The sequence below is a fragment of the Phaseolus vulgaris genome, chromosome 10 (genome assembly GCF_051622355.1).
Source record: "Phaseolus vulgaris cultivar YP4 chromosome 10, ASM5162235v1, whole genome shotgun sequence".
In the NCBI taxonomy this organism is placed as follows: domain Eukaryota; kingdom Viridiplantae; phylum Streptophyta; class Magnoliopsida; order Fabales; family Fabaceae; genus Phaseolus; species Phaseolus vulgaris.
This window is the reverse complement of record NC_143507.1, coordinates 9,864,536-9,877,614: the sequence shown is the minus strand read 5'-3', so window position 1 is coordinate 9,877,614 and position 13,079 is coordinate 9,864,536. Positions and strand designations below refer to the sequence as shown.

The 13,079-nt window shown below is 25.9% G+C and overlaps 1 protein-coding gene across 4 annotated transcripts; it reads right to left on the bottom strand.

Moving 5' to 3' along the window:
* Nucleotides 1–2,161: 2,161 nt before the first annotated feature.
* On the bottom strand, nucleotides 2,162–11,659 carry LOC137819433 (protein PIN-LIKES 3). Of its 4 annotated transcripts, XM_068623288.2 has the most exons (11): nucleotides 11,592–11,659; nucleotides 7,057–7,247; nucleotides 6,213–6,292; nucleotides 5,992–6,116; nucleotides 5,763–5,884; nucleotides 4,701–4,958; nucleotides 4,443–4,535; nucleotides 4,232–4,332; nucleotides 4,083–4,135; nucleotides 3,469–3,651; nucleotides 2,162–2,352 (listed from the first exon to the last, which is right to left on the bottom strand). In XM_068623288.2, the coding sequence occupies exons 2-11, from the start codon at nucleotides 7,189–7,191 to the stop codon at nucleotides 2,228–2,230; spliced, it is 1,275 nt and encodes a 424-aa protein (XP_068479389.2). In that variant the 5' UTR covers nucleotides 7,192–7,247; nucleotides 11,592–11,659; the 3' UTR covers nucleotides 2,162–2,227. The 4 variants fall into 4 exon arrangements, 1 of the variants encoding a protein (XP_068479389.2); XR_016516429.1 differs by lacking the exon at nucleotides 11,592–11,659 and having other exon boundaries at nucleotides 4,237–4,332; nucleotides 7,057–7,780; XR_016516431.1 differs by lacking the exon at nucleotides 11,592–11,659 and having other exon boundaries at nucleotides 4,237–4,332; nucleotides 4,443–4,545; nucleotides 7,057–7,302.
* Nucleotides 11,660–13,079: the final 1,420 nt, after the last annotated feature.

Sequence of the window (13,079 nt, the reverse complement as noted above, 5' to 3'; positions counted from 1 at the left end):
GTTAAACTGGGAATGAGGTTCCCAGCGAGAGCGTTACGCATGGATCTCGCATGAGCACACCTCAGGGAATCATGCACGAGAGTGGCCTGAGGGAACTAGTAAACCAGTCAGTGGTTGGTGATTCCCTCAACCCATTACGTGCATGGCATCGTGAAGGGTAAGCTGTATACGCAGAGAGCAACGTCTGATGAGTGTGCCTAGACCAGCCACACCCGACGTTCTCCCAAGAGTATGCGATCTGCCCAGATAAGAGAAACATCCTAAGTTACTCCGCAAGGGCGTAACTTAGGCACACAAAGAGAGGCGCTAGAGCCCTTCCAGTAAGTGACACGTGTGTGGTTAGATGTGAGTTGCAGGCCTCCACGTGTCATCATCTGAGAGGGGTGCGGTCCAGACAAAAGAGCACTACGTACCACTAAAGGTACAGACAGGCGCAGCCAAGCGCAGAGACGCGCAGACATGCACAGACTCTCACGCTCCCACTGCTGATTCTGAAGGTACGCTTTCTCTGAAAAGCATAACAGGGTTCTGACACATGCCAAAAAAGCATAACAGAATTTTGTTATGCCCAGAAGCAGGGAAAGAGAGATAAAAGAGAGAATCAGGGTGAGAGTGGGGGGAGAAAAAAAAGAGAGAGCAAGAGTTTTTCACACACATTACTAGTTTTCTAGTCTTTGGTGGTTCTGTGGACTAACTTGATCGTCGAAGTGCAAACGGCCGCTAGAGGCGCCGTCTGTGTGTTTTGCAGGCCACGTTTGGAGAAGCAAGAGAAGGTTCTGAGGGTGATTCTGCAGAAGACGCAGCGCGTAGACAGGGCAGAGAGTGCTACGGAGCGATTCCTCCACGATCGAGTTGCCGGCAGGATCAATTATTTTCTAAATATTATTAAAAGATAATCATAGACCTTATCTATTGGAAGAGACATGTGTTGAGAAGAAACTTGTGAACAAAGAGAATAATTAGTTCATTTTTGTAAAATATCACTTTCTCATTTTGGACCCTCAAATCATGATCTTGAAACTCAAAATTCAAAATTTGAGTTCTATAAAAAATAAGTTTAATGAATTATATGTAAAGTTGGATATTTTTGAATATTTAACACTTATGGGTTGTGGAATGCAAAAGTCTTGAAATACTCTTAAACAAATAAAATATAGGTAATTTCTTTTAACACCTCTATACATTCTTCCTCAACTCCATATATGTGAAAATAGTCTAAATTGTCCATGTAAAAAAATTCTAGATTTCATAATATCAAAATATATTATGAGTTGTATAATCTAAAACTAAAAAAATTATTTTATATTGTACAATCTAAAAACCTATTACAAATTGTATAACCCGTAATACAATCCCAAAACGTATTTTAGATTACACAATATTCTAGATTTCTAGATTCTACAATCTAAAATATCTAGAATATGTTTTAAATTATGTAATCTATAAATATATTTTGAATTAAACAAACAAAATATGTTTCAAGATTGGAAAATCCAAAAATATACATTCTAAATTGTACAATTTAAATAGGCATAATCCAAAAATATATTATGAATTTAATAATCTAAAACTTAATTTTAAATTAAAACAATTAAAAATATATTTTGGATTATGTAATCTAAAATATGTTTTTGCATCTAAAAATACATTTTTAGAATTTAAAATGTATTTTGTGGATAAAAATATATTCGGGATGGTGAAATTCAAAACATGCTCCTAAATTTCACAATATGAAATTTTATAGTATAAACATTTTTAGACTTTTCTAACACTCCATAGAGGCAAGAAGAAACTTTGGGGTGCAAAAAGTAATTGCCCAAAAAATACATTTGGCCCAATAGTAATATTTACCACTTTTTTCTTTTTCCTCATTTTTTTCTTTTTCATCCTCCATTTTGTTCTTTTTTTTCTTTGATACATATTAATACTATAGCCTAAACTTCCAACTTCTAATTTAGTTAACTTTGTATAGAGTCATAGATTACATGCAGCTTTTGGTAAATTTTAACTATGTTCTAAGAGATCGGTTAAGAAATTAAAAGAATTTTTTTTATTGAAATATATATAAAAAAAATACATTTTCTATTTTTTAATGCATTTTCATATAATTTTCAATAATTTCTCCTTTTAATTTTTTTAAGCAATAATCTCAGGACACTAATTAGTAAGAGATTTTTTTTCATAATGGGGCATTTATGAAGCTTCAATATCTAAGTCTAAAAATGAACTATAGTACAAGCCACATATAAAATGTAGACCAAAGTGTTACTGAAACTGCTGCACAAGAATAAGTTGCCAACATAATAACTGAGCATTCACCCTCACCAACTCCAAATAATTGAGTGATTGTACCTGGTACATTCATAATATAATTTTAGACTAAAGTCTAAAGCAATAATTCTTCAGATTTTTCTAACCACACATTTATATGGATATATTTGAAATTAAATAAATACTATATATATATGTATATGATTACTTGCTAAGATTTACTCATATGCCTTCATTATACATATTTAACAAAAGACTTGTAGTTTTCTAGGTTTTTTTGTTGTTTAAATTTAAAATTGATATTTTTTAGTATATGTAATTTGAAAAAATAAATATTAGAAAGTGGACTTAAGTCTAACTTAACTTAATCTTACAAAATTAGCTCATAAGACAGTAATTGCATATATTTATATGCTATGAAATACTTTTATATTTTTTTGATGTGGGATCTTTAACATAAATCTCGAGCCGGGATTTGTGAACTCGTACATGAGACTATATATCTATGGGTGGTCCAGTAGCAGCCCGATAACAGGTGACCTCATAAGCCCAACAAACTTTAGCTATGATAGACTCAAAAAGGTTCTGATACCACATTAGAAAGTGGATTTTAAGCGTAATTCAACCTTACAAAATCAGCTCAAAAGATGAGATTTACACTCAGTTATATATTATAAAATGTCATTTTCCTATAATTAACGTGATATCTTCAACCATAAATTATTTTATTTTCCCTAACCAACACCTTGTATTTAAACATTGTCATAAATAAATGATTTCAAAGAAAAATAAGTATTTGATTGAATATTTGATAATAAAAATATAAAATAAAATTATTATAACAATGTGTTGTACAAGGTGAATCTTTATCAATATTTAAGACAATTATATATATATATACTAAACAATTAATCTTCAATATAAGTAAAAACAAATTTATAAACATATTTGGATTTTAATTAACTTGGATTATCATTTTCAACATAGTGTGGCTTATTGTGAAACTCCCGTATAAATAAAAATGAAACTTTCAAAATTTAAGGATTACAAATTATATTTAAATCTTTATTAGACTTTGATATTGTTTTCAACTTTGTCATAAAATCCTCAAACAAAATGCAAAGAAACTCACTTGGATTAAGCAAATCATTGTTTGAGTTTTTAACAGAAATGGTTTAGGTTTGATAAAGAACTTACTGAGTGATACTGCAGGAGGAACTGCAAACTGAAGCAGCAGAACAAACTCATACAATGGATCAGGGTGGATCAATCCTAAATGAACAACACATTTCACTATGCCTACACCAATTCCTGGCAAGACAATACATCTAATCACAGTGATGCCAACAATTGGAAGTCCCTTTCCAAATCCATTCAAACCTGAACAAAAACATCAACAAATTCATGGAGTTTTAGCATTACATTCATTTTCAAATCTAACAAAAAAATATTTATAATCACACATCTGTTAAAAGTCGAGACATATAGTATTAACATTACATTCATTTTCATGTTAGAAATCTAACAAAAACAATATTTCATGTTCTGATACATCGAATAGTCTCACATCTTTTAGGAGTCGAGACATCAACATATACATGGAGTTTTAACATTACATTCATTTTCATGTTAGGTATCTAAAAAAAAAATTTACTGGTCTGTTCAATAGTCTCACATCTTTTATGAGTCGAGACTAATAACAATTTAAATATATTTTTCTTCCTTAATCCTTTGAGGCATCTTTTAAGATCAAAATCGTGACCGAGCTCTGAAGTCTAAAGGAGATAATACTTTGAATGCCTAACATTTACCTTTCATAAGATTTGCTCCAACCAACAAAGTCATTACTGGAATGCATGCATACCTAGAAATCAGGAAAAATATAAATGTACATATTCATATAAAGTTGTTTCTTCTTAGTTTCATTTTATAGCCAAATATGGGTGAAAGGAACACTTACCCTACCATCACTATAGAGTCTTCAACCACATGGAAAGGAGCTTTATCCCCAATTAGAAGTTTTCGAAATTGAGGGACTACACCAATTATTAAACCCACAATCTGCATGCAAACAGATGAAAAAGAAAATAAGAACTGATAAATATGAAATGAATTGAATGAAAATAATAGAAAGAGTATGAAATAATTAAACGCAATAACATATTACTTACAGCTCCAATTGTGGAGGGTGTGAATAGTATCTTCAGGTTGATTTTTTTGATCAATCTTTTTAGTTGTTTCATAATCATTTCCACTTTTTGTGCCTGTAAAACTCTTAAATTTGTGATCATATATAACTACAGTCAAATATTATTGTTTTTTCAACATAAAAAGTGTTTTCCACAAACGATTCAAAGACTATAATTTGTAATCTCATGCAAAGAAGTTAACACAATGCATATTTATTGGAACAAATGTAATATGCATACCTCCTCTGTTTTTCCATCATCACACTTTGTACAGTGAATCTCAAAGTGCTTCACATGATCTTCAGATTGTGATTTATCATCAATAACACTAACAACTGGTAATCCTTTGGAACATGTTGAAGGGTTCTCTAGATCAGATTTTGTTATGGACATTGAATTTTCCATAGAATTTTCTACAATTTTGGCTTCGTTGCAAATCTTTGGTGCATATAATCGAACAAGGTTGTATGCATAAGACCAAATATAAACTGAACCAAGCTGAAAAATCCAAAAAAACATAAGTTAAACTTTAAATAGTTATAAAGCTTAAATAAAACATTGTTTCTTTAAATTTGAGATAAGTTTAGTTTTTGTAATTGATATTTTTTGAATTTTTTATCAACCAAGTGCAATTTCACATGTTAATTACTAAAATGGGTAAAAAAATTATCAAAATGGATATCTCGTGCAAAAGTGACACGACTTCAGTTGAAATCTGATTACACTCACGGAAGTTGTGCCACTTTGGCGTGACTCCGCCAAAATGAAGTCATGTCACCTTGACACGACTTATCCATTTCCATAATTTTTTAAAATTTTACCCATTTCAATAATTAATATGTGAAATTTCACCTGTTTAGTAAAAAACCTGGTATTTTTAATCATTTTTCTTACCTCAAATGTTGTTTAAAATTTCACTTATATAATTATTAATTACAAACTATAGTTTAATTTTACATTCTAAATATGAAATGTCATGTTCAAATTTGCTTTCTTTCAAAATGAAGCATAAGGACTAAAACAAGTTTTTTAAACTGCAATAACCAAAGGAACAATTTTAAATTTAAAGAATAAATCTAAGTTTAACTCAAATTTAACAAACTAAAACCAAATTTAAATTTAGTTATAAAATCTCATGACATATGTTTGTATTGTTTCATTTTTTTAATTATATATTAAAAAACAACAAAATTAGATGCTTTTTTTTGTTTTTACATTTATTTAGAAATTTAAATTAAAAAATTAATACTTTTTAGGTCAAAGGGTCCTTAAATTTTCAAATGTCCAAAGTTAGTGTCTTACTGCCATTGATAAAGAAGCATATGCTAATGCATTTTTGGAGCAAACATTCACATCTCCAAAAGGATTGCCACTTTGTTTACACAGTGCTGGAACTATAATTATAGGCAAATTTCCAAGATTTCCTATCACATCAAACATTCAAATCCAGAATCAATATAATATATATATATATATATATATATATATATATGAGAGAGAGAGTTTGAAATACACAAATGGTGATAGCTACCTGATGCACAACATCCCAACACAAGGCCTTGAAGATGATGAGGAACTTTAGTTAGTTTAACAAGTAAGAATCCAAGAAGTGATCCAATAACAAATGTGAGAAGAATGTTCACAGGCATGAACCACCTACAAAAATTTGTGAAACCATCTTTGATAATTCATCTATGGAGAATTATTGTTTGATTATAAAAAAAATGCAAAAGAAGCAAGAAACGAACTTACAGTATAACCACACTTCTTAGAGTTATTGTTTCAGCTAGGCTGCTACAAACTAGAGCTGGACTGAAGACAAAATATACCAGCTGTCACAAAAAAAAATCATATTAGTTAGTCATATCATATTAATAGCAACTATAGACTGTATTGAAAATCACATATTGACTAAAACTAACAATATTTTACAGTATATAAATAGATACAAATCTCAGTTTATAAGTAACTTTTATAAGATTGAATTAGGTTTAAGTTATTTTTTAAAACCTTTTGTTGGCATGTGAGTTTGATTCTTGAAAAGAGTTGAAAAATTGTCATGCTTGAAACTTGAAACTACACGGGAATAATCCACTTTTTGTATAAATTAGAATAACTATGCTATTTTGATAACATTATTTGAAATTATATTAGATGTTTGTTAAGAAAATTTTGTAGTTTTTTAATCTCTTTTTTTATCTTATTTTTAAACCATTTCTTTATTTTTTTTAAATAACACACAATGTAAATTATGTGCCATGAATTCAAAAAATAATTTATAAATTCTAACGTATTTATTTATTACAAGTGTAACTGTAATATAATTTGAATGTTTAAAAGATGTTTATTTATCATGAATTTTAATTTGAAAATTCAATGAAATCATGTGAACTTCAAGGAGCATATGCAATGTTCCTAGCAAATTGGAAAGGAAAATGATTAAATTGGGAAGATTAAAGAATGAAACAACATAAGGAAATATTTTTTATTAAAACAATGAATAATGACTTGCTAACAATTAATAAATTGTAGCTTTGAATGAATATAAAACCTTGGAAATAAAAAAAAAATTAAGAAAGAAAATTATTAAACTTACAGTGTTGAGATTTTTCCTGGTATTTTCTCCAAGTATGTGAAAGCGATTAATTGCAAGAATTGTACCCAATGCAGTAATTAACAACACTTTCAAAACTGGCATTAATGCAACAACAAAAAGCTTCCAAAACTCCATCTTTTTCTCTTCTTTTCTTTTCTCTTCTTTAACTATTATAAGTCAAATGCTAACCCCTGAAATGTGAAACCAAATAATTAACACCAAGATGATTTATAACAAGTGACCTTGAGTAGAAAATGTATTCCTGCCGATAAAATGAGATATAGTTGTATTTGAAAGGTTTTCAATTGATTGAAAAGTCTAATTCTAATGTCTTGATTTCTAACGGCAATGCATGAATAAATTAAATAAATTGAAACACATAAGGGATGTTCAAACCCTTATACAAAACAACCTAAATTAATAAATATAGATACAAAAATTAACAAAAAGTCCACAAGAGAACATTAATTAATCTTTGCAGCATACCTCCTAATATGAAACATCTATATAACATATCCAAGAACTTACGTAAAAAGTCCATACATCACTCTAAAAGATTACTTCCAAAACCATATCATTAACATAGCATTAAAACGGAGATCGTTATCATAACAAAAGATACATCTACCCTATCCATCTTTGAATAGTATAAAACACTTGCATGACATGTGCATAAGGAAGTAAGAAGAACAATTTAGCAGAATAGGAAAATGCAAGAGATATTGAGTGAGAAAATCTTCATTACCTGAAGCTCTGATTTTGACCTATTTGAGTGTGATGATGAGGGTTTTAAAGGAGTTTTTGTGTGGCTTTTTTAGTGGGTGATTAAGTGCTTATAGTGTAAGTATGAACATTGCGCACTATCCCAAAAGTAGAAGGGTAAACTAGTATTGATTACCAAGTATTACACTCAACATATTATTTTAAGTCTTGTCACTTTCAACAATTCATGCAATCAAGAATTCTGAAATTTAACTAAAAAATATCAAACACCACTTGATATAATATTTTTTATGATCAAAACTGAAAGTTTAATTAGGTTCTAAGTATTTATAAATTTGGGTATTTTTAATTAAATACCAATCAACAATTTTTGTTTTGATTGAATGTTGAAAATATTTCTTTTTGAGATATTTCTAATAGACATCCAATCAAAAAATATACTAATTTAGGGCATTTTTAAAACTTAATTAAGTAAAAATTAAATTGATAATGCCATTGTAAAATTTAACCCTCCCTCTCCTTTTTGTATTTTCATTGAAAATGTTTTGAAATTGTTTTTTAAAGTTCAAAATAATATTATATATCCATTCACTAAAAAAAATTTATTAAATAAAAAATAATAATTAATTATTATATTGATTAAATTAGATATTATTTTATAGACTAAAAATTATTAGTATATAAAATAGTTTCTATTATTAATAAAAATTTAAAAACTAATTTCTAAATTGATATCTAATTAATTACTTAAATTTCAGCTAAAATTTTGATAGATAACTAATTAATATTTTATATCAATAAATTTTTAATTTATAAAATAATATCTAATTTAATAAATATAGTAACTATTTTTTAATTTTGTAAAATTAATTTATACTTTTTTACTGATGAAATAAAATAAAAATTAACTTTTGATTTGGTTGATTTATGAGAGTGGAGTAGAATGTTAGTATATGACAGAGTGTAGAGTAGGATCGCACAATAAAAGATGGCAAAGCCATAGATGGCACAATAAAATATCGCACAATATTTCTTTGTTAATGGAATTCCAAATCTAGAAATTAGTGCTCCATTACTTCAAAACTTTATGCACTTTATGCATATTCCATCATAATATTTAATTAATTATAATATTAATATTTTTGGAGTAGTTTTTTTTTTATAAAAGCTTGTAAAAACGAAAGTAAAAAATAAAAATAAAACAAGCTTTTCAAAATTAGAATATACACAAGTTAAAAATAAAATTTAGAGAAACTATATAAAAAAAATTCAAAGAAATTAATTCTAAGTTTTTTTTTCCTATTTTTCTCCTAAAATTAAAAAAATAAAAATAAAACAAGATTCAAGAAAAATGTTAACTTTTGCTCTCTCTTTTTAAGTTTTCCTAATTTAGGTTTAATCAAACATACAATTTTTTTTCTAGTAACATTGTCTTGATAGGAATGGTATCATCAATTTTGTATCAATAATGATTAATAAAAATATATAGTTTTTTTCTTCTTTATTATCATCACTCCAATATATTCTTCTTGTGATAAGTGGTAGTTGTCAAAATAGTAATAAAAAATTAAACAACAATAGTTTATTATATCTTGATGAAACTAATGATGGCAATATACACTAATGATTATTATAACAATCATAAATGTGACATTATATATATGAAATGATGACAACAAGGAATAAAATTATGATGATGAAAAATAATAGTTATGGAAAAATAATTTTATTTTTGGACATTTTAAACTTCCACACCCAAATTAGTTTTTCTTTCTCACTTTTTTCATCACATATATAATTTTTGTTTCTTCTCTATCTTTCTTTAGATGCTCATACCATTTAGATGTGAAACCCAAATTGATTTGAGAATAAAACCATAAGAAGATCTTCAAAACAATGGTTTCTTGGTGTTTCTTTGTTTTCTCCAACACATAGAAAACAAAAGTAATAATAATTTATGGTTGGTAATTTGTGATAGAAAATAAAAATGCCACAATTAACATCAAAGTTTTTATAAAAAAAAATGGCACAATAAAGTTTTTTAGACACACTTTCATTTATTAGGCAAAACTTATACATGTATCTGGGCTTATTTGATAATTTATTTTGTACTCATAAAAAAATTGGCATTGTCTTTGTCAGAAATTATTTTTAAATGAATTAAAAAATTACAAGAAATGAAAAAAAAGTATAGAAATCTCTAATGTATGAGATTGTCCTACACTATCATACCATTTTTTTACTCTTAACAACATTTATTTTATTATTTACTGAAATTTTTAAAATTTGATAAATTTCAGTACTTTTTTAATTGGTTTCTCTCTTCAAGGAGTGAGATTTACCAAATTTTATTATTTCAATAAAATTCTATCAATTTTAAAAACAATTTTTTTTATCAAATATCAAATTTTAACTTAACAATAAATTAAAATAATAATGAAAACTAAAAGAGTAATTAATCCTAATAATTAAGTCATTTACATATACGCACGTGATCTGTGTTTGCACATTTAATTGGACACAAGACCCATCTAATCTGGGAGTTAAATTACGGGATTTTGTTTGCACCCCCATAATTTCTTTTTGTACCTCATGAAAATTTTCACTTTCTTCTTTTGGTTTATGAAACAGATTATACAATTTAGAAGTATTTTTTTATCAGAAAAAAAGTTTTCAAATTGCACAATTCAAAAATATTTTTTACTTTTAAATTGTACAATTCAATTTTTTTAAAATTTTGAATTGTGCAATTTATTATAAGTCTTTTTTCATGAAAACAAAGTTTATGCATTACATAATTTAGAAGTCATTTTTTTCTTTTTTTTTTTCAAATTGTGTAATTCAAGACTCTTTTAAATTGTACAATTTGAAAGTCATTTTTTGACTTTTAGATTATATAATCTAAAAGTGTGTTCCTTATTACAAAATATAGAAGTACATTTCAGATTACACAATTCATAAGTACTTTTTAGATTACAAAATTCAAAAGTACCTTCTAGATTGTATAATTCAAAATACTTTGTTCCTTAAGTTCATTTATAACACAATAGATAAATAAAGAATAACCAAGAAAAGAAGACCAGAGCAAAAATATCAAGAGATGACGGTACAACATGGTAATTTAATTTTTTAATCATCCATTAAGAGATTAAGCTATAATGATGATTTGTGGCATGTTTAGAGGGCTCCTTTTAGACATTTCACATTTAAAAAATATTACTTTTTTTTGTTATTAAAATAATAAATATTTTGAGAGTATTTATAATTTGGTTGGAAGAGTATGACTTGTTTACAGGGTAAGAAATTATATAAGGGTTTTTAATATATATTAAAAAGAGTAGAGACGAATTCTAATATAAAAAGGAAAAAAATAATAAGCGTATAAAAACAAACCTTATATAGGTTATTAAATATTAATGTATATTACCTAAGTGAAGAACATATAAAGAATTAGATATATACTAATAAATTATTGGCTGAATGTTCTAAATTCAATTTTCTTTAATAAGGTTTTTAATATAAGGGTTTTTAATATATATTAAAAAGAGTAGAGACGAATTCTAATAGAAAAGAAAAGAAAAACTCAAAAAATAATCAATTAGATTCTTTAATAAAGATTAATCATTAGCCAAACTGATAAATGTTTCAATATGATATAAAATTAATAATACTTTATTTTCTAATCTTTCTTAGGACTTTGTTAAAGGGTGGAGCATTTTCATCCTTCACATCTTCATTTTCTATTTCTCACAAAGTTGAAAAGCACTTCTATAAACAACAAAAAATTTACAATGAAGGAGAGAAAATCTTACTCATTTTGAGTTCTTCTCTTCTATATTTCTTCTCTTCTCAATAATGTCTCTCTTGTCTATGTCAACACACTCTAAAATTGTTCTCCACCTTGCTATTTATAGATTCAATCACTCATTTCTATTCATTGCATCCAAATATTATTTGTATAATATTTTTTTCTTAATAATTTAGGCCAACTTCAACTTGTCTCATTCAACTCATTACTATTATTGTTTTATAAATATTATATTATATTATTATTGTTACTATTTTATAATATAAAGTTCATATGTAGTAAAAGTAAAAAAAAAAAATCAAACTCCAGACTAAAAAATCATTAAATATAAATCAATTTTAGAAAAAAAATGATTATTCTATTAATAAAATTAAATATTATTATAGAGATAAAAAAATTATTAATATCTAAATTGATTTATATTATTAATAAATAGTTTATATATAGATTTCTATCTAATTAATTATCAAAGTTTTAACTATCAATTATTTAGATTTTAAAGTTGGTAGCTAAAATTTTGATAGTTAATTAAATATCAATTTAGAAAACTATTTATCAACAATAAAAACTAATTTAAATACCACTATTTTTTTTATTCTCTACAATAGTATCTAATTTAGTCAATATAATAATTAATTATTTTTTATCTCAAAATTTAATTTATATTTAATAATTTTCTTGTAGGGATATATATATATATATATATATATATATATTTATTGTCAATGACTAATTTATGAAAAAATATTTAATATGAAATATCATTTTAATTGTGTTTTTTTTTTATTCATAATACTAATTAAATCCAAAATTTAATTTTAAGAATGAAATTTTATTTTACTCGAAGCAACATAGCATTAGTGAGAGTTGTATCATTTCAAAATGACTTATTAAAAAACACCTATCAAAATTTAATCCCATGACCTAATTATTAGTAGTGTGATCGTACTCGAATTCAACTATTGCGTGCTTCTATATTATAAATTTAAGTCTTTGTAAGTAAATAATAAATATTTAATATCTTTTATTTAATAAGTTGTGTAACTTCTTTTACATTGAATATTTTATTTTTTAATTTTACTTTAACTTTAACTTTAACTTCTTTAAGTTTAAACATAAATTAAATGCAAATTATAATTTATGTTTTTTTATTCATTTGGAAGGTGAATATTTGTTGATTTTCAATTTATTTAATTGATAAGAAATATTTGAAATGGTTACTTTATCATTTTTATTTGTGTTGTTTTGTAAATATTTATTATATATAAATCTAAGACCATATGCTTGATGACATTACGAAAATGTCATTTTTTTAATGTTTGGTGTGTATAGTTAGATATAAGTTTTATAAATAATGTGTTACGTAATCTCATGTGTATGAAATATATAAATTATATTTCTTTGATTTTTTATAAATTTACTTAAATTTAAAAATATGTATATTATACATAAAATTTTGCAAGTTTTCTTGATGTATAATTGTTGTAATGAC